The sequence below is a fragment of the Hemicordylus capensis genome, chromosome 2 (assembly GCF_027244095.1).
Source record: "Hemicordylus capensis ecotype Gifberg chromosome 2, rHemCap1.1.pri, whole genome shotgun sequence".
Classification (NCBI taxonomy): Eukaryota; Metazoa; Chordata; class Lepidosauria; order Squamata; family Cordylidae; genus Hemicordylus; species Hemicordylus capensis.
Genome location: NC_069658.1, coordinates 185,231,498 through 185,243,627, shown reverse-complemented (window position 1 = coordinate 185,243,627; position 12,130 = coordinate 185,231,498). Strand labels below are relative to the sequence as shown.

Here is a 12,130-nt window from a genome sequence, read left to right as displayed (position 1 = left end):
CACCTAACCAGACTTTCACACTGACAATTGGTGGGTTAGTTAGAAAAGTTGGATTTTATTCCACCTTTACATTTTTAATTACTAAGAACAGGGATTCTAGTCCTCATTAGTTATTATATTCATATTGACTCAAGGATGTTAATTATGTTGGAATAACTAACCGGGCTGCAAATCTGTGAAAGTTGTATTAATAAATTAATTAAATTTAATTATAGTTTTTCACTCTGTCTTCCTAGGCTTCCAAACTCACTTGTCGTTCTGCAAAGGCACTAAACTGGATAAACTGCACACACTATATAGCCTCGCAGAGGCTTTTGCACTAACCAAAGAAGTATAGTTAAAGCCTGATCATCCAACATTACCATTACCCATAGTGCAGGGGAGGGGCGGGGGAATCCAGCATACCATCTCTCAGCATAGTCCTCTAGTCATCTCTACTTCTCACTCTGGATTTGTATGGTGTAAAAACCACATCCTCTTTGTGACCTTCTATTTCCCTTCCTCACTCTCATTATAAAACTTCCTGGGTGTGTACTCTGCTCACTGACCCCTATTGTAAACAGGTGGTTTTTCCCCCCAAATTCTGAAAATATTAGGCGTTACTTTCTCAAGGAGGCAAGAGAGAAAGCCCTTTGATGGATCACCTAATACAGGGCTTCTTAACCTTGGGCCCCCAGATGTAGTTGGACTACAACTCCTAGAATCCCCAGACATGGCCTTTGTGGCTGGGGATTCTGGGAGTTGTAGTCCAACAACATCTGGGGGCCCAGGGTTAAGAAACCATGACCTAATATGTCCGTCTTCCCTCCCTCCCTTTTTGGCGGAGGACATAAAGAGAGAGTGTGTGCCCTTCCGCTTCTTCTCCTTCCTGCCCCAATACTCACTGTATGTCCCAGCAAAGCCAGACTGTAGAAAAATGTCCCCAGCCGAGTTTCCGCACCACATGATAGCGCCCGTTGAACAAGTCTCCGATCTTGACTGGATAATACCCACCTAGTAAGGAGACAAGGGGAAACCTGTTAGTTATACTAGTTGCTAAAAAGTAATGACATATATAAAGGGGGGGGGGGCTCATGCATATGCACACATGCACAGTTTTGCCTCACTTGTATTAAGGCCCACCTAATGCTATATAAGAGTTATTTCTTAACGTGTTTATAACTTTTTGCTGTTTTGTTTTTTTTAACCTAAAAGTCTCACTAGATCACATCAAAGGGCCCATCTAGTCCAGCATCCTGTTGCAAGTGACCAGCCAGAAGCCTCCAAGAAGATAGGGCTATCGATTGCTACTAGACTGGATAGCTGTATATTTCCATCAGGATTCAAAGCGGAAAGCCTCTGGACACAAGGTACTACAGAACACCAAAGGAAAAGGAGGTTGCCCTCCATGTCCCACTTGTGGGATTCCCAGGTACATCTGGCTAGCTACTGTGTGAAGCAGGATGCTGGACTAGACAGGCCTTTGGTCTGATCCAGATCCTTTTTCTTATGCTTTTAAGCCCACAAGAAGAGCACTAATGTGAAAGAGCCCCTCCTCTATCTGTCCCCAAGAGCTGGAAATGCCTCTGAACATGGAGGTTTATTTTAGCCATTGTGGCTATTATTTATTTATTATCTATTTATTTATTTATTAAATTGCTTTATTTATTTATGTATTATTTATTTATTCGATTTTTAGACCAAGCTTACAAAATAGCTCAGGGTGGTTCACAAACATCAAAGACCCTTTAAAACAATTTAAGAGCACTGGAAGGCCAGGCCGAACAGGTAGGTCTTTAGGGCTCTCCTAAATTCCAATAAAGAATTCAAATTACGGATGTCTGCAGGGAGCGCATTCCACATTTATTCATTTGATTTCTATACCGCCCTTCCAACAATGGCTCAGGGCGGTTTACACAGAGAAATCATAAATAAGTAAGATGGATCCCTGTCCCTAAAGGGCTCACAATCTACAAAGAAATGTAAGATAGACACCAACAACAGTCACTGGAGGGATGCAATGCTGGGGGTGGACAGGGCCAGTTACTCTCCCCCTGCTAAATAAAGAGAATCACCACTTTAAAAGGTGCCTCTTTCCCAAGTTAGTAGGGGACTGGTCTTGTGGTAGCAAGCATGACTTGTCCCCTTAGCGAAGCAGGGTCCACCCTGGTTGCATATGAATGGGAGATTTGATGTGTGAGCACTGTCAGATATCCCCCTCAGGGGATGGAGCCGCTCTGGGAAGAGCATCTAGGTTCCAAGTTGGGCTGAGAGAAATTCCTGCCTGCAACCTTGGAGAAGCCGCTGCCAGCCTGTGAAAGCAATATAGAGCTAGATAGACCAAGGGTTTGACTTGGTATATGGCAGCTTCCTATGTTCCTATGACTGCTAAGAACTGAAGACATGGCCTTGCTGCATAAGCCCAAGGCTCCCTCCATCCCAGCATCCCAGCATCCTGCATCCAGTCAGATGTCTCTCAGGAACATTCAGAGCATGGACAGCCCTCCCAGCACTCCAAAGGAATGCAGCCTTGGAGAGCACACACCCGGTTTCCACAGAGGAGAGAACAGGACATCCCACTCTCTCCATTGCTCAAATACCTCGGCAGTAATCTCGGGGGTCCTCTTGCTCCTCATCATCCGAGCCCAGCAGCCCCGCTCCAATCGCAGCAGGGAGAGGCAGAGGGGGTACTGGGGGTGTGCGGGGAGTGTCATCTGAGCAAGAGGGACTCAGCGGCCTGTGGGGTGGGCGGGAGAGAGAGACAAAGAGCCATCAGAAGCCACCAGGAGCATCTTCCACTCCCTAAATGCCACAGCTTCTGGAGTGGGGAAGCAATAGCAATAGCACTTACATTTATATACCGCTCTATAGCTGGAAGCTCTCTAAGCGGTTTACAATGATTTTAGCATATTGCCCCCAACATTCTGGGTACTCATTTTACCGACCTCAGAAGGATGGAAGGCTGAGTCAACCTTGAGCCCCTGGTCAGGATCGAACTTGTAACCTTCTGGTTACAGGGCGGCAGTTTTACCACTGTGCCACCAGGGGCTCTCTCCAGTAGCCATTGATAGGCCTGTTTCCACCTGAAAGACACACCTCTGGAGAGAAAGGGCCACACATTATTAATCCTCACCCCCACCTTTTACTTCATAAAGTGCCATGTACATCAATAGCACAATACCATCAGCACCACCACCACACCACCAACAAGAACAACCACCAACCTTTAGCAAAATGTTGTACATACCTACTGCCTTCCAGTCCCTCCTGTGTTGTCTCCCCCATCCCCATAGATATATGGGGAGAGAGTCACAGTTTGGCAATTGTAAGCCAAAACTAGTAGTCAAGTACACTATGATCTATTGCTGCGGATCTCCCAGCTTTTGCCTGAGAAGGTGGAGGCTGGGCTTGGGGGGTGATTGTCTGCCCTGATGCAGGTGTCCTCTCTGGGATTCCTCAGGGGAAGGTTCCCAAGTCTGGGAACTGCTGATTCTGGTGTGAAAGACGGGCTAGAGTGACGGGCCTTTGGATGGGAGCAAAGACTTTGTCCAACCAGAACATGCCGGCGACTGCAGACCTTATCTGTCCACATGCTCCCCTCGTTAGTAAAAGAGGAATTAATACCTTGTGAGCTCACAACCCTCCTCCCCATCACAGCCCAAATGCACAGAGACAAGAGGCAGACGGGACGTTAAAAATAGCCCAACAGCCCCCAGCAGCTGCCGCCCATGATGGGAATGGAATCTAGGGTGGTTGGGGGATGGGACAGGCCAGGGAAAGCAACCAGCCCTCTGTGGTTCAGGCTTAGTGCTCCCTGAGGTGGTAATCCTAGGTCTCAGTCATACTACTTCAGAGTGCAGGTGAGGACTTTCCTGACTGAACGACCCTCCACACTAAAAAAACCTCCTCATATAGGGAACTAGTACGTCAGGGAGAATGGCAGGCTAGAACCACTCTTCTGGAAATGCTAGTTTTCTAGGTGGTGAGAATCTCCTCTCAGCTCCTGCCTGGAGAAGCATCCAATCATGTGAACTCACACCTGCACTGTGAATTACTACAGCCCAGAAACACGGGCTTAACACATCAGTGAGAGCCAGGCTTTAATCTAGGGTCTCTCCCATAGAACCAATTGGCCTGAACTCATCAGTCAAGACACATACAACTGGCTCAAACGATACCACTGTCAGCACATGTGAAGAGGAAAAGGTCGTCCCGAGAGGATGCCTACTGGGGTGTCTTCTATGGATGTCCCAACTCCCTCCCAGCGCTTCCCTTGGTCACTTGTAGGGGTTGTTCATCATCCAAACGGTCCCTAAACTGTGCTCCAAGCGCTTCAACCACGTACTCGGAGTGCGGCTTAGGAGTCATTCAGGTGAAAAGCTACCTCACACAATCAAAGGTAGTGCCGAGAGGGCATCCTGGTGGGATGTTCTGAGTGCTCCCCTTCCCCTTCATATGTGCTACATCCATGTTGTTTGAGTTGGGCCTACAGCCAACCTCCTTAGGCTGTTTCTCCACCACTGATCACACCCTAAAAAAGACCACCTGCAGCACCATTACAACCAGCCACAGATAGGGCTTCGTGCTAGCCTCTGTACCACGACTCCTATCATTGACACCTCCCTTAGACTCCTACTCTAAGACTACTCCCTTTAACAAATACAGCAGACTCTACTTTGCACCCACCCACTCCATTTATTGATCTGTTTGTGACCTAGATCCCATACAGATGGCCAAACTATCCTGGGGTGATTTGACTCACACAATCACACGTGTGTGAAAAGAGCCACTTCTGGAATTTATATCTATGCAAACACTAAAGCCGGCAACTCGACACATCAGCGTGTTAGTGGATTCCTGAGGACTTGACAGCTGAGTACATGAACCAGTCCAATAGAAACTTATCATGACAGAGACAATAAGGAAGTTCTCAGTAGTGTCGTCTCTGTAACCATCACCTGTTCACACACGGAAGTCACTGCATGGCTGGAAGTCACTGCATCAGCAAGCAACCAACGTGCATGTGTGAACCAGTTCCGAGAAGCCATAAGCAGCTCTTCACACCCTTGTGTACATCTTCAATACCTGTTCTAGTGTATGCAAAAGGTCCATCTACTAGGCCCCCTTCCTCAGCCACGTTGCCTTTCTGCAACTGCGGCTAATAGCAGTTGCACTGAAGAGTACCATTTACGGAGACGGGAGGAAATTCTTGCATTACTCCCTCTCACTCCAGCCCGGCTCGGCGTTGCTCCACTTACTGAACCTCCCAAAGGGCGACGCTTCATTAGCCGATCTCCAAGTTCCCTTCCCCCATCCCGCCCCACACTCACCCCGTAGGGGTCTCGCTCCCTGTATTCGGAGGGGGCGGCGCCTTCTCCTTCTTATGCTTCTTCTTCTTGCCCCGGCCATTCCCCGGGCCTGTGGTAGGGGAAAGGAAGGGTATAGAGAAAAGTCAGTGCACTATCGGAGTGGGGCGGAGGGGGGATGATGATCCCGCCCACCCAGCAAAAGTTTCCTGAGCAAGCTTGCAAATAAGCAGCAGAGCAGTCCAAGGGGCAACCACTTCCCCACCGCCACCTCCTCCTCTGCACCTGCTGCAAATCCCTCCCTCCCGATCGATGCAAGCTCCTGTTCTGATCCCTCAGCCCCAAGACTGCTTTGCACCCCGCATGCACGCACCTCGGACACTTTTCAGGGCAGACACACACCCCTTACCTTTCTTGCTGCTCATAGCCCCCTTAGCCCCCGTGAGCTCCACAGAAGCCAGGCTCTCCCTTGCGCCTGCGCAGCCCAGCCTCTTCCCACCCGCAGTAGCTGTTCGGCTCTACCACGTGAGGCCGAGAGGGAGGAGACTGGACGTCTCCAGAGAGTCTGCCTAGGTTCGTTCTGTCTCTCGCATTGCCCCCTCTCCCCGCCGGCCGCGCGCCCTCCTCGGATGGGGATGGGGGCGGGGGGGAGAAGAAAACTTTTCTTTAAAAAAATTGCTGTTTAAAGTAACGCATTTGTAGCATTTAACCTTTTAAGAAATATTTTAAACAGATGAATGACATGTATGCAAGCGGGTGGTGCACAGTCTTTATTAACAACTTTCCTGCGGAACGGGACACCATCTGACATTTTCTTGGGAGAAAACCAAGATTGAAATAATAATTTCCCCAAGACCTCCGAAGGTTGCATACGAAGCTGCCTTGTACTGAGTCAACCCGCTTCTGTCTTTCTGACTGGCAGCAATTCAGAGCTGAGGCCCGCAAAGAATGAGCATCTTCGAATGAGAATTTATTTATTTATTTATTTATTTAGAATAAGCATCAAAAGCAGGGAGTTTAAACTTCCTGCTCTTGGAGCTGACTCAGTGTGTCACACTAGTGTGCTTTCCCCCCACTGGTTGGGAAACGCTGCCATAAAGTATAATATAGCACTTTTAAGAGTGTAGCATTTATATAGCACTTTCAGAGAATGATATGCTTCATATATACATTATCTTGCAGGAATCCTCACAATAAGACAGGTCCCTGTTATCTCCATATTGCACATAGCTGGCTGGGGACGAGAGCTGAGACAGACAGAATCAGACAGTGATTGGCCAAGTGCTGTGTTGTGAGAAAGAAGATTGTGGTTTATTCGAAGTAGTTATATCTCAACCTTCATAAAGTCTGAGGGCCAGGGCTGTCCTTAGGGCAGGGCAAGCAGGGCGACCGTCCCGGGCCCCGCTCTCTTAACCCCCATTAGCGTGAACTGGAAGGGGGCCCCGCACTGGCTGATTCGCCCAGGACCCCACACCCTGCCAGGGCGCTCTCAGCTTACAGGACTAGAAGCGACACTAAAAAAACAAACCCCATCACAACGGACCTATAAAACATCAAACAATCTGCAAATGCTACTCAACTGTACAGAAGTAAAGAACCACAAACCCTGAGAGAGAGAAAAACACTCCCCAGAGATGTAGCCCTCCAAAAGCTTGCCTTTTCTGATCTATGGCTCAGGCCCAGGTCTCTACACTACACTAGCTCCCTAAATATGCATGGGGTCAGGCATGACTAAATGGCTGATGACTGAGGTACCTGAAGGACTCCTTCCCCCAACGCAATGTCTGCCCCAGTCTCTCAAGCCATCCCCTTTCCACATCCTACCACCCTCAAAAGTACTGTTGGTGATGATGAGTGGAAGGGTCTTTTATGTAGTGGCACCTTGTTTATGGAATTCCTTGCCTCATGAGATCAGGCAAGCTCTATCTTTCACCTACAGAAAATGTTTCTTTTTAGCAGGCTTTTAATTTCCCCGGGAGCCAAGTTCATCTGCCCCTGCAGCAGCCTTCAAATCAGGGGCATAACTACTATTAGGCAAGGGGAGGCGGCTGCCTGGGGGCCCCCACGCCTCGAGGGGCCCCCCAGAGGCAAATCACATGTGAAGTGTGTGTGTGTGTATCAGCGAGGGGCCCATTTTAAAATTTTGTCTCTGGGCCCACTCCAGCCTTGTTACACCCCTGCTTCAAATTATATGTAGCTTGCTTCTGCTGCGGCTATTTTTGTTTTGCACAATGTAAAATATTTTGAGTATGGTTCGCCACTTTGAACATCCAAAACTGAATTGGAAATGTGGTTATTACATAAGTTGTCAATCAGGGCACTGCATTCAGGTCTTCAGGCTTGCACCTCAGTGCTCTGTCCCCCTGGCAGAGTGGTGCGTCTTTTCTTCTCCATCTCATTGTGTATCCATGATCCTAGAAGAGCAACCTCTTCTTTGCAGTCTAAGGATGCTCTCCTATGACTGTGCAGATATAACCCCTGCAGACCTACAACTGGGTAGGGCAGGCCTGCCCCCATCACTCTCTCTGCCCCCAAATTGTTTTATAAAACAAATTTTATACTGCTATATTGTAATAGACAGCAATTTTAGGTGGTAAAACCTGCCCCATCAACTTTTTTTTCTGCAATCCCCCCCAAATTTCTGGGCTGACTGTGGGCCTGCACATCTGCAGGGGTGGGAGTTAGGAGAGCATATACACCAAAGGTGACCAATCTGAGGTTCTCCGGTTGTTGATGAACTACAGTTCCCATCTTACTGGTTGCAATTGACTGTTGTATCTGGGAATGATGGGAGTTGTAGTCCAACAACAGCTGGAGAGCCTCAGGTTGGCCATGCTGATATACACGGTCAGGCATGGAATGCACACACATCAAGGGTGTTCTTATTTTAACTTGATGTTCAAATGTTTGGAGCAGCCTGTGTGTGCATTGCCAGAACTGGGGCAACGGAAGAAACTCGAAGCTGACTGAACATACAGAAAGAAAACTGTTTAGCTGACACTGATTTCACTAACAATATATGTCAAACAAACAGGTATAGTTTTTAGGACCTTTTATACCCACCAGATGAAACTAAGGCTCACCTTTTAACTGAATTGCAAAAGATGAAGAAAGAATACCACACTACCGTGTTAAATGTGCGGTTTTTAAATGTCTAGCTATCCTTTTAACCTGTGCTGGGCCCTCAAGGCAACTTACAACAACTAGCCACTAGTTAACAACAGGCTTCAACAAGTAGCTTAACCACAGAGTCCACGTGACTTCCCAGGAATAACAGAGCAAAATATATTTGCAGAAGCCTAATTTGCACATTTAACACAACCAGAGGGAGTAAATACACCTTCCCACAGTGTAAGCAGAGAAGGTGTACGAGGCAAGGTGAGGCATTCACCTCAAGTAGCAGATTATTGGACTACTAGTGAGAGGAAAAGATGCCCTGGGGTGGGGGGGTGGGGGGGAGAAAAGAACCATGCACACAAGGGGGCAGCATTTGCCATTATCCATGCCTCAGGCTCACACATTCCATGAGCCACCACTGAATGTAAGGGTCAACAAATAAACAACCTTGGGCCAAAATCTCAGGCGTGGTCTCTGGATAGAGTTACCAGGTCCAGATGGTTTTTAAAAAGTAAGATATCCATCACCAGAAAAGTGGAAATATGGAACACCTTTGACCAAAAAAAGTCTCCTTTTTGCATAAAAGTGGTAACTGGGGATTGAAATAAAAGGGGACTAGTAAAAAGGAAGCTGAAAAGGAAAGTCAAGAGGGTCAGATCATTCCAGAAAGCATGGAACTTATTTAAAACCACAATAATAGAAGCTCAGTTGGAATGTGTATAATTGGATAATGCATGTGGATAAAGGTGATCTGGTTGACATTGTGTACTTGGACTTGCAAAAAGCCTTTGACAAAGTTCCCCACCAAAGGCTTTTGAGTAAACTTAGCAGTAAAGGGACAGGTTCATGTGTGGATCAGTAACTGAAGGACAGGAATCAGAGAGTAGGAATAAATGGACAGTTTTCATAATGGAGCAAAGTAAGAAGTGGGTTCCTCCAAGGATCTGTACTGGGAACAGAGCTCTTTAACTTGTTCATAAATGATCTAGACGTTGGGGTTACCAGCGAAGTGGGCAAAATTTCAGATGACACTAAACTATTTAGGGTAATGAAATCCATAACAGATTGCAAGGAGCTCCAAAAGGATCTCTACAAACTGGATAAGTGGGTGACAAAATGGCAAATGTGGTTAAATATAAGCAAGTGTAAAGTGATGCATATTGGGGCAAAATCCCCACAACTTCAGATATATACTGATGGGGTCTGAGCTGTCATTGAATGACCAGGAGAAAGATCTTGGTGTCATAGTTGAGACGGGCCCAGAGACAAGATTTTAAAATGCCCCCAGCTCACTGAAGTAAAGTCTATCTATCTATGTGCCACAATAGAACATCATCCTAAATTATTTTTTAAAAGGTTTTGTGGATGATGCCAGTCATTTAATGGTACTGGAGAAAAACCTGCTGTTCTGGTAGCTCCTGGTCTCAACACTCACATCAATTTCAGAGGATGAATACAACTGAAGGAAGCCAGGGCAGGTGTGCGGCTGGGGGAGTCAGTCATGTGATTTGCCCTATTATAGTTACGCCCCTGGATGGAGATATGTTCCAAGTCATCGTTGAAAGTGTCAACTGAGTGCACGACGGTTGTGAAAGAGACAAATTCCATGCTAGGAATAGGAATGTGCACGGAACTGGTGACTGCCGGTTCAAAGGCGCGGTGGGGGGATAACTTTAAAGGACTGGGGAGGGCGCTGTCTTGAAACATGGTCCAGTGGGGCGGCAGCGTACCTCACCGCCCCGGTGAGTTGTAGACCAGAAGTGTCTGGTGCATGCGCACGCCATTTCTGGTACGACGCTGACTGGGATGCATATACAGCTGCCCCGCGACTGCAGGTTTGGAAGCAGCACCGGAGGAGGAAACGCGGCAGGGGAGGTAAGGGCACTCCCTCCGCTGCTTAAAGCAACCCCTCCCCATCACCCGGGTGTGCATGGAACCAGTTCTGTGCACATCCCTAGCTCCTCAGAGGCATCTGGTGGGTCACTGTGGAAACAGGATGCTGGACTATATAGGCCTTGGGCCTGATCCGACAGGACTGGTCTTATGTAACTTTTGCATATGTTTATTGGTATTATATATTCATATTTTGATAATCATTGGATGATTTTATAATAAATACAGCTCACCATTGTGAAGCTGATGACCAGGTGAGCTTGGATGCTCAGTCTGCTGTCTCAGCGCAGAGTTCTGAAGCCCCCTGCTTCTTAACCGTACATTCATCACCTGCTTAGGTTCACCCCCCCACACACACAGAATCCTTTGTCCTCCCCCCCACGGATCACCCAGCCTACTCTCCCCAGCCAGGCCAGCAACTTCACATCTTGGCTCGAGGCAGGGTAGCCAGCTAGCTATCGAGTCAGTCTCTTTGCATGCTGGCACAGTCTCCCACTCACGGGCAGTCCTCTACGACTACAAACATTTATAGACTGCTTTGCAACAGGTTTCACAGTAGTGTTCGAAGAAAAATAAATAAGATGCTCCCCTTTCCCCAAAGGGCTCACAATCTAAAAAGAAACACAAGGTAACCGCAACTCCGCCTAGAGTCTTTAGCGGAGGTGGTATAGAAGAGAATTCTAATAAATAAATAAACCTAAGCCACTGTAAGACTGCTGTGCTGGGGTTGGATAGGGCCAGTCGCTCTCTCCATGAGAAATAGGAGAGATTAACCACTGTGAAAGGGGCCTTTTTACTCAGTTAGCAGGGGTAGTTACTACCTGAGTAAAGTTAGTTCGATAACTGCTAACTTCTCACTGCCACTGCCACCACCTGAAGGAAGCAAGCGGCACCTGCATCACGTGACTCTGCAACCTGCCACTGAAGCCGAACCTCCACTCTGGCTTCCCCACTGGATGGATGGTCAAGCAGGAAGGTGTTCTGAGCAAATGACGTTCCAGCTGCTCCCTAGAACTTCGGACACCACAACACATGCAAAAAAGAAAAGAAAAAGTTGTTTGGTCCCCAAAATATTCTCTATTCTTCCTAATGCAGAGAAAGTAACTTGATCCGCAAAATAGTCCCATGTCCTCTAAAGTCCCTAGTTGGCAACCCTATAACTGTGGCTCCCCATGGTTGCCCACCTAGAACTAAACAAGGTGTGGAAGAAGTGGCACCTGTGTTAGCAAAACCTGCCAGTTTCAGACAAAATACTGCCCAGTGCCTCTCCAAGATACTGGTCCTCCAAGAAAACAAGCTACACTACTGACTTAAATAAGAAAACAGGCTGTAGACCAGTAAGCACTCTCCCCTTTCAATTTAGTCTCCAGTTCTAGAGCAATCTAGGCTTCTTGCACTTTTTCCTCTCAGGAGAGCAGAGCCATCGTTTGCCTGAGATTCTTTTCAGAATACTATTTTCAGAATACTCAAAATACTATTTTGTTTTAAAAGAAACTACCAGCAGCAGCAGCAGCAACTAAAGCATAGTTCTTGCTGGGGTGGTAAACACAAATAAAAACATAATAATAGCCCTGCTGGATCAGGCCCAAAGCCTGTCTAGTCCAGCATCCTGTTCCACACAGTGGCCCACCAGATGCCTCTGAGAAGGGCAAGCCGTCTCTCCTGCTGTTGCTCCCCTGCAACTGGTCTTCAGAGGCATCGTACCTCTGAGGCTGGTATTCGTTTGGGCTGTACTACTTCAGACTGCAGGTGAAGATTTGCATGAGGGAGTGCCCCTCCAGACAAATATATGTTCCCTGCACATAGAAAAGTAGGATGTCAGGAAGAAAGGAAAG

The 12,130-nt window shown here is 47.5% G+C and overlaps 1 protein-coding gene across 1 annotated transcript in view; it reads right to left on the bottom strand.

Annotated features, from left to right (window-relative positions):
* Positions 1–5,799, bottom strand: part of SRPK3 (SRSF protein kinase 3) — a 42,918-nt gene extending 37,119 nt beyond the window's left edge. Inside the window, exons 1-4 of the mRNA XM_053300325.1 lie at positions 5,695–5,799; positions 5,310–5,397; positions 2,580–2,716; positions 885–993 (exon numbers count right to left, since the gene is read on the bottom strand). Of these exons, the coding sequence (XP_053156300.1) occupies positions 885–993; positions 2,580–2,716; positions 5,310–5,397; positions 5,695–5,710 (350 nt within the window). The 5' untranslated portion in view covers positions 5,711–5,799. The remainder of the gene's footprint in view (positions 1–884; positions 994–2,579; positions 2,717–5,309; positions 5,398–5,694) is intronic.
* Between the last annotated feature and the right edge of the window lie 6,331 nt (positions 5,800–12,130).